This window comes from Zonotrichia leucophrys, chromosome 1, assembly GCF_028769735.1.
Source record: "Zonotrichia leucophrys gambelii isolate GWCS_2022_RI chromosome 1, RI_Zleu_2.0, whole genome shotgun sequence".
NCBI lineage: Eukaryota > Metazoa > Chordata > Aves > Passeriformes > Passerellidae > Zonotrichia > Zonotrichia leucophrys.
This window is the reverse complement of record NC_088169.1, coordinates 72,881,651-72,893,979: the sequence shown is the minus strand read 5'-3', so window position 1 is coordinate 72,893,979 and position 12,329 is coordinate 72,881,651. Positions and strand designations below refer to the sequence as shown.

Genomic DNA, 12,329 nt, shown 5'->3' with positions numbered 1-12,329 from the left:
TTGCTTAAGTTTTCAACATGCTTTGTGATCTGTACTCTGAGGAAAGCCTAGAAACTAAGTACCAAATGCAGACACTACTAGTGCATTTCAGGAAAGAACACACAATTTCAACACAGCAATGTATTTTAATCTGTGTGAAATCCATTTGGAGGTCAGCTATGCAGTGTAGCACATGTAGAAATAGGCGCAATTCCCATGTTCCGATAAAGTATCTGATGTTTTTCACAAAGCAGCTTTTCAGTCAAATTAAATGTACACAGATCTCAGAGCTATCATGGCCTGATGCTGCAGTTCTGGATCAAAGCCCTCTCTTGGCTACATCCAAACACTTTCCCCAGTGCTATCTTTCTTTGCTCTCTGATAAACTTGTTGCCAGACTGCCAGTTGAAGATAACTTCATAGTGTTAGTGGTAACAGTTTTGGTGTGTCTCATTTCCAGTTCCAGCTAAATTCAAAGGTAGGCGGTGAAAACAAACTCCCTATGGAGCTGGTTAAGTTTATCATTGGCCTTTTCCAGCTGCAAGGCTGTCCTAAGCAGCAGATTTGATTTCAAGTGGAGATTTCAGAGTACCAGGCAGTGTAAGCAATGGAAACACCAACCTGCAGCAGAAAGCTAAAATCCTTACACTGGCCCTTGGCTATTGAGTACAGTATTGGTGCACATCCACTATGGTAAACAGATTTTTATTAGACACATTAGGTAGCACACAGCGTGTATAAGTAATACAGAAAACAGACACCACAAAAGTGCTTTAATTGTAATTTCAGGAAAAAAAATCTTGTTACAAAAGAAATGTAATACTAGAGCACTGGGACTAATTTGCTCTTTTTGTACATGTAAATGGAATAATGCAGGAACTCTATCAACACAAACCTGGTATGTACCAAAGTGTGTTCTTTGAAGTTGAATTAAGGATGTTTTCACAGTCCAGGTTTCCAGTCCAGCTCATTATGAATGACCTTCCAATGTTTTCATGGTTCTGAGGATGGTGTTTTTATGGTTTTCTTGCTTTCCTCTTAGATGACAGATTTCCATCTGCAGTCAAGTTGTAACAGTGGATGTATCTCACAAGCAAGGTAAGCCTATTTATGCTCCACTTTCAGGGCACGGTGAAGGGTCACGGGTGTTAATCTATACAGTTTTGTTTACTCCAACAGTGACAAATTTAAATGTACTGTAAAAGATGAATGCAAATAGAGAAGCTGAGCTAGTGCTCATTCCTTTGAGAAAAGCCAGTTATTACAGCTAAGGAGGAGAAACACCTTTCTAAAAGTGGGTTCAATGGGCACTTGGGAGATCAACTGTGTTGCCCTATGTTCCATATGCTGCCCATTACAGGCATAAATCACCTTTTGAGACAAGACCAGACTGACTCATATAGTAGTTCAAATTACTAATATACAATTTACAGCACAGCAGTGTGAACTTTAAGAAAAATATCAAGTTCCTCCACATTTGTGATTGGGTCCCTTTGCTATTTTAGCTCTCCAAACTGTCTGTAATTCCTGCTAGGCCAACTTTAAGAAAAGGAATGGTGATTTAATCTCACTATGTGGAATGTCAGAGAGACTGGGAGTGGTTTGCTCAACTCATTTGAAGGGCACCTCAGATAGGGAGAAGGCTTTATGAAGAAGAGCTAGATAGAAAAAAAGGAACAATTGAAGGAGCACTGGATATCATGTTGTAATTTGAAGCACTTCTTTTGGATAACCAGCAGAACAAAAAAAAAAAGGCTTCTTTTCCTTGGTTTTTATTGGAAAAAAAGTTTTAAGAGTGTATAGCTGAGTGAGGCACAGTCACGTGGTAAAACATCTCTTTATCAGATGAAGTCTACTGTACTGAGATTCTTCACACCATATTGTGAGAAAACAAGAGAAGTTATTGCACTGCCTCCTTCCTCCCAGAGGTGACAATCCCTTTTTTCTTCTGATCAAGAGAATGAAAAATTAACTTCATTCCTCCCACTGCTGTAGTCTTTGTGATTATGGGGAGGCAGCATTGACCTAATGGCATTCACAGGCAGTTGATACTGGGCACCCCCAACCCTTAAGGAAATGCTTCTCAGTGCAGGCAAGAAGATGAGAAGAAAAAACATGCTGGTGCCCAGCAAAGCTGACAGCATGCACTGCCAGAGTATCTTTGTTCCTACACCATTTTCTTGCCCTCCAGACTACTTAGAGAGGGCATGTAGTATAAACACAGTCACCTCCCTGTCTTTTTCCTTCTCAAAAGCTGTGATGTGCACCAAAAAAATCCTTTACCCCACTTTTCACCAAAAACCTTTGATACTGTATTGCCTCTGAGCCAACACAGTGTGTTTGTGATTCCTGCATGTCCTCTGGGCACTAGAGCCTTCTCTGGTCCTTTCCACTCCCAGTGTTTGAAGAATTAGCTGTCCCAACAATAGGATCCCAGCAGTAGGCATACTTGGAGAAGCTGGTGCCATAAGGCCGCTCTCTCTAATTGTGGATGCAGGAATACTGATCTTTAAAACCTGCCTTAGCACCAGCTTCCCAGGGAGGCTATCAGTTTTAAAACACAACAGAACATTCATTTTTTATCCTTTCCTTGAGTATGAAAATATTGTTTATTGTTTTCTTACACCTAAGAAAGCTGAAGGGAAATGGGGAACCAGTAAATCCTGAACCCGGGGACTTATTTCAAAACTGTTGCTTTCCCAGATTCTTTTGTGCAAACTTTTATCACTAGGTAGCACAACTCAGCCAGATTCAACATCATGCAGATCCCAGATACAGCAAGCATGAAAATAGTAAACGTGGTTTTCTCAGTGGGCCGAGACACGAAACAATCCACAGTGTTGGGGCAGGGCCAAGCGTCGCACTTCACCAGGCGGGGCATCTGGAAGCCATCGTACATGTAATAGAACACGTACATGAAGACAGCCTCAAAGATGATCCTGAAGAAGATGCTGCTGGTGTATGTCCACCACAAGGGGCCCCGAATGTGAAGCCTTTGATTTTTTAGCTCTTCAATATCAATTTTCTCACCGTTTCTGAACCGCCTTTTCTTCTCATGCCTGGTGTAAGCCACATGCATGGCCACCAGCAGCGCAGGGGTGGAGACAAAGATCAGCTGCAGGGCCCAGAGTCTGATGTGAGAGATGGGGAAAAAGTGATCATAGCAAACATTTTTGCAGCCAGGCTGAAGCGTGTTGCAGACAAAATCTTGTTGTTCATCTCCCCAGACTCTCTCTGCAGCCACAACCAGGATCATGATACGGAAGATGAAGAGGACTGTGAGCCATATCTTCCCGATACTGGTGGAGTGCTTATTCACACCTCCCAAAACACCCTGCAGGGTTCCCCAGTCCATCTTCTCTTCTGTGTCCTTTTACCTGCAGGATGACACAATACACAGAATGGTCACTTTTGAAACTGTGAAAAATCAATTCTAAACCTGTGAAAAAGAGAACTTACTAACAGTCTCTCCAGAGCCATAGGCAAGTGTAAGTCACTTTCATTTATGTCACCGATATGTTTATGGATTCAAACAACTTATTAAACTATTTCTTTCCATCAGTTTATGATAAGACAAGCATACCTCAGTGTATTCCTCAACAAGGCGTTGGGCAGAAAATTAGTTCATCTTAATACAGTTCCTCTGTACATCCTCCATGTTCTCCTGCCCTTTCTGTGGTGGACTCTGGTTAGTATTTTGCCTTTCTGTGTACTTCCCAAAGCAAGAAAAATTACTATCACTGCATGAGTTAAGCCACATCTAGACAAACTAGAGTCTTCTCTAGCATTTTTACAGGATTTCTTTAGCAACACCATAGCCCTAGAAGGCTGAGATGCTTTCTTTAAGCCAGAGGTAAGTACAATTTGGCCTTTTTCAGCAGTAGTCCTTGCTCCACAGAGACACCTGCAGCAGGCCTCCAAGGCTTTCTGTTGCAGCTCAGACAAGGCCCTTAATCTCAAAAGGGTAATGTTTGAATTTGCCAACACTGGTGAGAAGCCTCAACCCAGCTCAGTCAGGGCTGCATGCTTATATAGCACAAACCAGCAGGCAAAGGCAGAGAGAGCAGAGCCTGCCCTTCCACATTCATTGCTATGTCATCCAAAAAAGGAGGCAGGCAGAGTCACAGAGTTGAGAAGAAAAAGTCCTCATCTGAAGAGCTTATGTTGATTTTCCAGATGCTATCACACTCCAGCAGAAAACAGAAAGTCAAACATCAGAGAAGTTCCATTTCAGCTTTCCTAATTCTCTTAAAAAACTAAAATCCACTCTTTCCCATTTTTGAAAGTAAGTTTTGCTGAAGTTCAGACCTCAGTCTCAGGGCTCGGCTTTCACTGATTGCAGCCATTTGGAAGCTATCACTGAAGTGGACAAAACTTTGAAACCCGACCTGGGAACCTGCATAGCTGGTCCATCATGTCTCAAGGCTAGACTGGGAGAGCCCCAGGGGCCATGGATAAGAGCTCCATCTCCTCTTGGTGCTGGCTGTGTGCTGTGGGGAGAGTAAGGTACCTTGCAACGCAACACAGGCCGAAGTCTACAAAAATCTCTCATTCTCACACAGCAGAAAGGGGGAAAAAACCCAACTTTTTACCCTGGTGCAGTTACATCCCAACCAAAGGGCAAAACGTGCCTCAACACATACCCTTGGAACAAGGGCCTAGCTTGTACGGACAAGCCTGGAGGCAAGAGGGAGAGGTCAGATTTACTGTGATGCGGAAAGGTAAAACTGGGTAAGGCAAAAAAGAAAACAACTTTGAGAAGATGACTGGAATTCCTGAGACTTCTCATGCTTTGTCTCTGCTGAAACTGGCACCATTTTATACTGAGCTAACCTACAGGCTAAGATGAGATAGCTGCATAATTCTGTTAAGAATTCCCTCATATCTGTTGCACAGTCAATAAAATGAAGTCAATTAAACCTTCACAAGAAGCTAATCAGAACTAAAGGAAAGTCTGAGAAGTGCTGAGCTGAACAGCCTGGGTTCCAAGTGCCATCTCACACTGCAGTTCCGAACCAAGGCTGCAACTTTTGGGGGGAGCAAAAAACTTTTCTCCCTCTTATCTGCCACTACCGAAACACTGCAGTAGGTTGTTAGGGAGTCAATCCATCCGGACCCCCAAGTCGCCAACCAAGACACCGTTATTTAAAACCGCTCCAAATTCCCACTCTGGGTTAGTAGCTGGATGCCAGTCCCTCCCTCCCACCAGCCGACCTTTATCCCGCCGAGTTCCCGCGCGGCTGGGAGCCCTCAGCGGCGGGAAGCGGCAGGATTGCCGTCCGCTCCTGTCAGCGGGCACCCGCGGCAAACACCGGCTTCTGCTCGGAGCTCCGACGGCTCCTCCCGGGACGGGCTGCGCGGTCCGAGCTCCGGCCGGCCGCAGTCACCCCCCCGGCCCATCCGCTCCCGGGGCTCACAGCCCCCGCCCCAGCACGGCTTGCCCGGGGCCGAGGCTGCGGCGTGGCTGCCCCAGAGCCGCCGGGACGGCCCCGACCCGAGCCCCACTCAAGCACACGGGCCGCCACCCGCTCGGAGGGGCGCACAGCCTAATCCCACCTCAGTCCCGATCCCACCGCTGCGGCACGCGGGAACCGCTCCGCACCTCACCTGGCACGGCTGGGCAGGACACAGGGAAACCGCTTCGGACCTCACCTGGCACGGCTGGGCAGGACACAAGGAAACCGCTTCGGGCCTCACCTGGCACGGCTGCCCAGGACACGCGGGACGCGACAGGCGCGCCGCGCTGCCCCAAGGTCCGCCGGTGGCTGCGGAGCGGGCGGCCCCAGCCTCTCTGACCCCGAGCTTTAAGGTCCCGCCCCGTTCACCTGCAGCCGCTTTTAACCCGCCCCCGCCCGCCCCCACCCTCGCCCCGCTCCTCCGGCCGCCCGTGGAGGCGGCGGTGGGAACCCGGGGCGGAGCCGAGCCGAGCCGGGCCGGGCTCTGCCTTGCCCGCGGGGCGGGAGCTGCTGCGGGCGGAGCGGGACTGGGGCCGGTGCCCCCCGCGGGAGCGCCCTCGGGTTCGCCCGGCACCTCCGTGAGCACAGGGCGCGCATCGGGCGGAGCGCACCCGGTACCCTGCAAATGCGGCCCGGCACCCGGATTGATTCCCAAGTGTTGGCAGAAAACACGTCCCGCAGGGAAATCAGTCCCTCGGGACGCTCCGAAACTGCCCCTGAACCGTGGCAGCTAGAGGAAATCGTCATCTTGAAAAAGTTGGGACAATGTTCAGATAAAACGCAGCTACCATGGATTTTCTCCGGGGTAAGGCAGGACTACAGAGAGAAACCTCAGAGACCTTCTTAGAAGGCCTGAGTTTGGAAGACAAGGAGTGGGTAAACTAGCTAATGAATTGGTCATTAAAAATTCTCAGTAGCCAGATGTAGGGATAACAAGGGCATCAGACAGCTAAAGGCAGGATAGAAGTAAGAGCTTGGTTTTTCTTTGAGAAAGAATTCCTCACTAGGGTGTACAGCCCTGATTTTACTGCTACTGCGCAGAGGGAGTGAGGATTAAAGTTGGTTTTGTGAAAGTAATCTAGCAGGAAGTATAAAGGGTGACTCAAATCAGAGTTGCCATGTGAAGATCTGTCACTAGGTGTTATTTGTCTGGTGATTGACCTCTATTGTTCACAATAAAAAAATAAAAAATTTCTTCTTATTATAGTACTCTTTAAGCCTCATCTTTAAGGAGGGGTTTTGTGGACGAAGTCCAAGCCATCCAGGTATGAATTACTTGTATCAGCACTAGAAGCCCTTACCTTGGGCTTTGCTTGTAACATGTAAAGTTATACCCAGTGTTGCTGTCAGGCTCAGGTGAGCCTCACACAGTCTGCACTTCACCCAAAGCATCCAACCAAGCATGACTTCTATTAAATGATGCTTCATTACAACTTAGTAAAGAGTTTTGGCTTTTCAAAACACTGACAAACATTCCTACCAGAAATGAATGCTGTGTAGGAAAAATAATAAAAAATTGTCTGAGTGTAAAAAGTGTTGCTGAAAATGCTGTGTTTGTTACTGTATATTGAAGTAAATCTCTGTATATTACACCTAGTACTGAGTTTGGTTTTGTGACATGTGCCTGGGAGTAGAAATGCTTTCATCAGTAGGGACTTAATATTTAATTTGATCTAGTAATTTGTATAGAATTACTAGAAACTCGAATTTGTGTGTGTATCTGCAAAATTACAAATTAATTTGGCTTTGTGCTCAGAGGTGTAGAAAGTTAAGTTGGACTTCATAGGATATTCTGGTTTGGAAGGGACCCACAATGATCATTGAGTCCAACTCCTGGCCCCACACAGGACACCCCAAGAGTCACACCATGTGCTGGAGAGCATTGTCCAAACACTTCTTGAACTGTGTCAGGCTCGATGCTGTAACCACTTCTCTGGGGAACCTGTTCCAGTATTCAACCACCCTCTGGGTGAAAAACCTTTTACTAATATCCAGCCTAAACCTCTCCTGATACAACTTGAGGCCATTCCCTTGGGTCCTGTCACTGGTCATCAAAGGGGAGAGGTCAATGTCTGTCCCTCCTTTTCCCCTCACAAGGAAGCTGCAGACTGCAATGAGGTCTCCTCTCAGTCTTCTCCAAGCTGAACACATCCAGTGACCTCAGCCACCCCTCATATGGTTTCCCCTCAAGGCCTTTCTCCACCCTTGTTGCCCTCTTTTGGACACTCTCCCATAGTTCAATGACTTTTTTATGTTGTGGCACCCAGAACTGCCCCCAGCCCTGGAGGTGAGGCCGCCCCAGAGCAGAGCAGAGCAGGACAATCCCCTCCCTTGCCCAGCTGGCCATGCTGTGCCTGATGCCCCCAGGACAGGGCTGGCCCTCCTGGCTGCCAGGGCACTGCTGGCTCATGTCCAGCTTGGCACAGACCAGGACCCCCAGGTCCCTTTGTGTGACACTGCTCTGCAGCATCTCATTTCCCTGTATATCCAGGGCTGCCCCATCCCAGGTGCAGGGTCCAGAAGTTTCCCTTCCTGATCTTCATCTGGTTGGTGATTGCCCAGCCCTCTCATTTGTCCAGGTCTCTCTGCAGGGCCTTTCTGCCCTCAGGCAAGTTGACAGCTCCTCCCAATTTAGTATCATCGGTGAACTTAGCATATCTTTGAGTCCTTGAGTCCGTCATCCAAGTCATTTATGAAGATGTTGAAGAGCACAGGGCCTGAGAGAGAGCCCTGTGGAACCCCAGTAGTGACAGGTCACCAGTCTGATGTCACCCCATTCACTGAAACCCTTTGTGCCCAACCCATGAGCCACTTGCTCACCAGTTTGCATGACATGTTTATCCAGCTGTGTGCTGGACATTTTGTTCAGAAAGGCACTGTGAGAGTATTGAAAGCTTCACTGAAATCTGAGATCTTTAAATAATCTAAATAGAAAGATCTCAAATAGTTAACTATTTTTTTATTAAATGATACTCAGGTTTGATAGATGGTAATTGTAAATGCTTGGAAGAAATTCACAGCTTGTGTTGCTCAGTACTGCCACAGTGTTTTTCATTTACAATCAAACTAATTCTGTGTTAAAGCTGAGTGCTCCTTTTAGTTTCCCTGATTTTTGTTTGTTTGTTCATGTATGCAATGTTTTATTTGGGAAGGAGAGGGAAATCCTAGCAAGGAATTCTGACAGAGCATAGATCCAGGGTTAAACGCTTGTTGTATACACTTTTCTTAACACCTGTCTCATTGGCAGGAGGTGCAAGAGACAAGTTTTAACAACTCTGGAATTTTAAAAGGTCCATCTTAAGCAAGGGATAGCATTGAAGCTGGTGAATGCTATGAAGTGTTCGTTTACATACAAAACGTTGTTTCTTGTGGGTCATAAAATAATGCGGAAATAAAAGCTTCATAAAAATAGGAAAATAAATACTGTTGTCACTTCCTCAACTCAGAAACAGGTTTTAGCTTATCTCAGGATGGCAGAAATCTTGGCATCATCTCCCAGTAATGCCCTATGGCTTTCTAAAGACTGTGTTTTCATCTCTGCTTTCAACAGCCCCCAGGCACCTCCAGAGGCTCAGTCTGGATCTATAATTTTAATATTCTTAATAGCCCTTGTTTCACTCTCTGCTTTGCCTAACGATGTTTTGATGTCACCTCTATATGGCTTATATAAATATTTAATATTTATACCATATATATATATATATATATATATATATATATAAATCCACATGATCCTGGAGTAATTAACTCAGTAGCTTAATTATGTGTGGTGAAAGAGAAAAGACTTTCATTTCCTATTAACTTGCTCTTATATAATTACACAGGACGTTCCTGAGTCCTCATCATTGGGAGTAATAGCTAATTATCTTTTCCTGATCATCTCCTTTAAGAGTATAAAATTCTGTCATATCCTCTCTCCATCCTTTTTATTCTGTGCTGAAAGGCCTCATTTGTTGAAGCTCCATGCAGGAGCTGTTATATAACTTTATGATTCTCATCACAACTTGTGATGTGTGTCATTTTTACAAGAGCAGTCCAAGTACCTGCACAGTTTATAAATTCACAGAGCAATGCTTCCTATGGCATTCACCATCATTTTCTGGTAATCCCTGTTTACTTGTTTCCATTTTTCAGGCACATTATAGCAATAAGTTGATTTTTTCATAGATTATTTCCCAAGCATTGTTAGAAATTAGAACAGTACCTCCTGGAGTACACATACACCCATACACTTGAATAGGTGTATTTTGAACTAATTTTCACACTGTGTATTAGTTTGCATCAGCAGATGCCCAGGTTCACTTGCAATTTTATTATCCTGTTACACTGGAAAAGATCTGCTGCTCCTCATGGTCAGGTTTAGTTTTGACTACCAGAAAGCACCGCTTTTACAATTCACAAAGATTTTGATTTTTGCTGATTCATAAGTGCAGCAACCTCCTTATTCTTTTGCTCTTTTGATTCAAATGGGGCTCTTTCAACACATAGCAGCTTACTCACTACTTGTCATGCACAACTGTCATTTTATCAATTGGAAATGCAGCTAGAGACTCAGACCACACTTTGGAAATAGTTTTCCTTTCTTTGAGGCTGGATTAAACACGTCAAACCTGGCATTTTTGCACTATCATCAGCAATAAAAGCACCTTCCCAGTTCAACTCAGTATGTGTAACCAGTTTGCTCTGCTGTTCAAACACTCATTTTAGTCATTATATGACAAAAAATACCGTACTTGCTTAGCCCTTGAGCAAATAATTTTGTCTCCTTCAGTATCTTTACATGTATATTAGTGTCTGAAATACATACCCAGTCATTTTTATTACATGCACTTTAATTGCCCTCCCAGCCTTTTAAAAAATAAGCCTTTTATTTTATAGAAAAGTGCCTGAAGTGCTGTTGGCAAGGTCTGCCTAATACAATTATTATTAGTTGTAGGAGCTCAAATCCATAAAGCCATAGCTCCCATGTCTATTACACAGCATTAATTTCTTACAGCTTACAGAGCCACCATGTTGGGTACAACTCTGCCTCCTCTCTCCCCACACAGAAGTAATGGGCTCATGTGTCACTTTCAGGGAACATTTTATTTACAAAGAACAAACTTTCATTGTTTGACATAAATACTTCGTCACTTTATCATCTTTCAGCTTTTTCAACAGTAAAATGTGATAAAATACTGCTGTGGTTTATGGCGTAGGAGCAGGATCAGGGACTGAGAGGCTGCTCTGTGTGTGAAAACAGCGCTCAGCGTGCTTTGAGCACTCAGCTGGATGTAGGGCTGCACAGATGCTGGTTTGTGTCAGTGTTGCCGCAGGTGACTCGCAGTTCTCTGGCCATGGCATCAACCCCTTGATCATTACAGTCTCCGAAGGCTTCTCCTCACAAAGCTTGAGACCCCTGACAAAAAAGGGCAGCACAGAAGACATCAACCTTCTTTTATGTTTGCTGCCTAATTCAAATAATTTAGGAGACTTCTGGAGAGGGACGCAGCGTCTGGTTTGCTTCTCTGAGTAAGAGTTGTCTTCCAAAAGTTCCTCAAAATCATCTTCCAAATTTATTTCATAAAGCAGCATGGGTTCTGCCTTTTCTCTTGGCTGGGCAGGTCAACAAGGAAGTTAAACAGGTTTCATCATTTAGTCCAGCTGAAAAAAAGACACTTTAACACAACACTTAGTGACACATTTTAAAGTGTCAATAGCTGCCCCATCCTTTGTTTCAACCCCCTGTGGCAACCAGAATTTTCTTTGTAGTAGCTCTTTGCCTTTCCTCCCTAATTAGAATAGATAAGTAAGCTTCCCTCAGCTTCTCAGGTCGTTTGTCCAAGCCCTGCAGCTCCAGAGACACCTTCACAGGGCCACCGCCTGTCCCCTCAGGGGGCACCTGGCTGCCCAGCTCACCTGGCAGCGCTCAGGGTCTCCAGTGCCCTCAGCAGCACATGGACACCGCTGCTTGTGCACAAAGGCTCAAACCCCCTCACGGGCGAGACAGAGTCGGTGGGTAGGACCCCTATTTCCTACCTGTTGCAAAAAAAAAAAAAAAAAAAATAGTTAGTGATAGGGTGGGGAGTTTCATGTGAGTGATGCCTTTTCACAGAGAGGGTCACAAAGATGCACTGTAAGGCAGGAACGGGCAGAGCAGGGTCTGTAAAGGAGCTTTGTGATTTTCTTTGCATCTGGGGAGGTGCTTTCCACTGTCTCTCCAAAGTGGAGGGTGTAGGGCACAGCCAGAGCTAGGGAGGGCCTTATGTTTGACCAATTCCCACCCTTTGCCATGCATATTCCATGTCTGTAAATGCACTATTAGAGTTCAGGCAAGCTTCTCAGGCTTACCGGGGAACACTTTTAATCTTTGATGGTTATCTGAGGAGGTTCTGTCCTTCTCTATCTCTTGGAGAACACAGAGAATAGAAGAAACCCCCATTCATTTACTTATTCACAGATAAGGGTGGGAAGAAGACATCGAGAGATATCAGTGGCAAATACTCGAGGCTGGGGAGAGAAATTGCTAAAAGCTGGGATGATGGAGCTTCTATGGACAGCCATAAAAGCTGCTAAATACAAAGGGTAGTGCCAGTGAAGACTGAGGAGAGGCTGGATGCCAAGAACGGGAAAAGATCTGATTCTGCACACCTCACAAAGAGAAGGGCAAGATGTGGGTGGGAAGTGTGATGGTTAAAATTTCTGGTGTGAATCGTTGGACTCAGTGGCAGGAACTCAAAGGGGATGGTGGGGAAGCAGGCAGTATGTGAGAATGATTCCTCCATGGAAATTGGGCTGGATTCACATCTTTTGTATTGCTTTAATTTAATCAGAATAAAGTACATTCTCTTGGGGTTTTTGTCAATATTCAAATTGTTGACTACGTGACTGATCCAGCAGTTTGCCAAGGTCTGA

General features: G+C 45.3%; 1 protein-coding gene across 2 annotated transcripts; it reads right to left on the bottom strand.

Moving 5' to 3' along the window:
- Nucleotides 1-2,510: 2,510 nt before the first annotated feature.
- Nucleotides 2,511-5,767, bottom strand: LOC135456524 (gap junction beta-2 protein-like). 2 transcript variants are annotated; one of them, XM_064730539.1, is made up of 2 exons: nt 5,632-5,767; nt 2,511-3,356 (listed from the first exon to the last, which is right to left on the bottom strand). In XM_064730539.1, exon 2 carries the CDS (start codon nt 3,332-3,334, stop codon nt 2,657-2,659), a length of 678 nt encoding a protein of 225 aa, XP_064586609.1. In that variant the 5' UTR covers nt 3,335-3,356; nt 5,632-5,767; the 3' UTR covers nt 2,511-2,656. The 2 variants fall into 2 exon arrangements, with proteins under 2 accessions (XP_064586609.1, XP_064586526.1); XM_064730456.1 differs by having other exon boundaries at nt 5,587-5,724.
- Between the last annotated feature and the right edge of the window lie 6,562 nt (nt 5,768-12,329).

Bases quoted from the DNA above. Each gene is read 5' to 3' on its own strand.
- LOC135456524 (XM_064730539.1), bottom strand. From the start codon at position 3,334: ATGGACTGGGGAACCCTGCAGGGTGTTTTGGGAGGTGTGAATAAGCAC.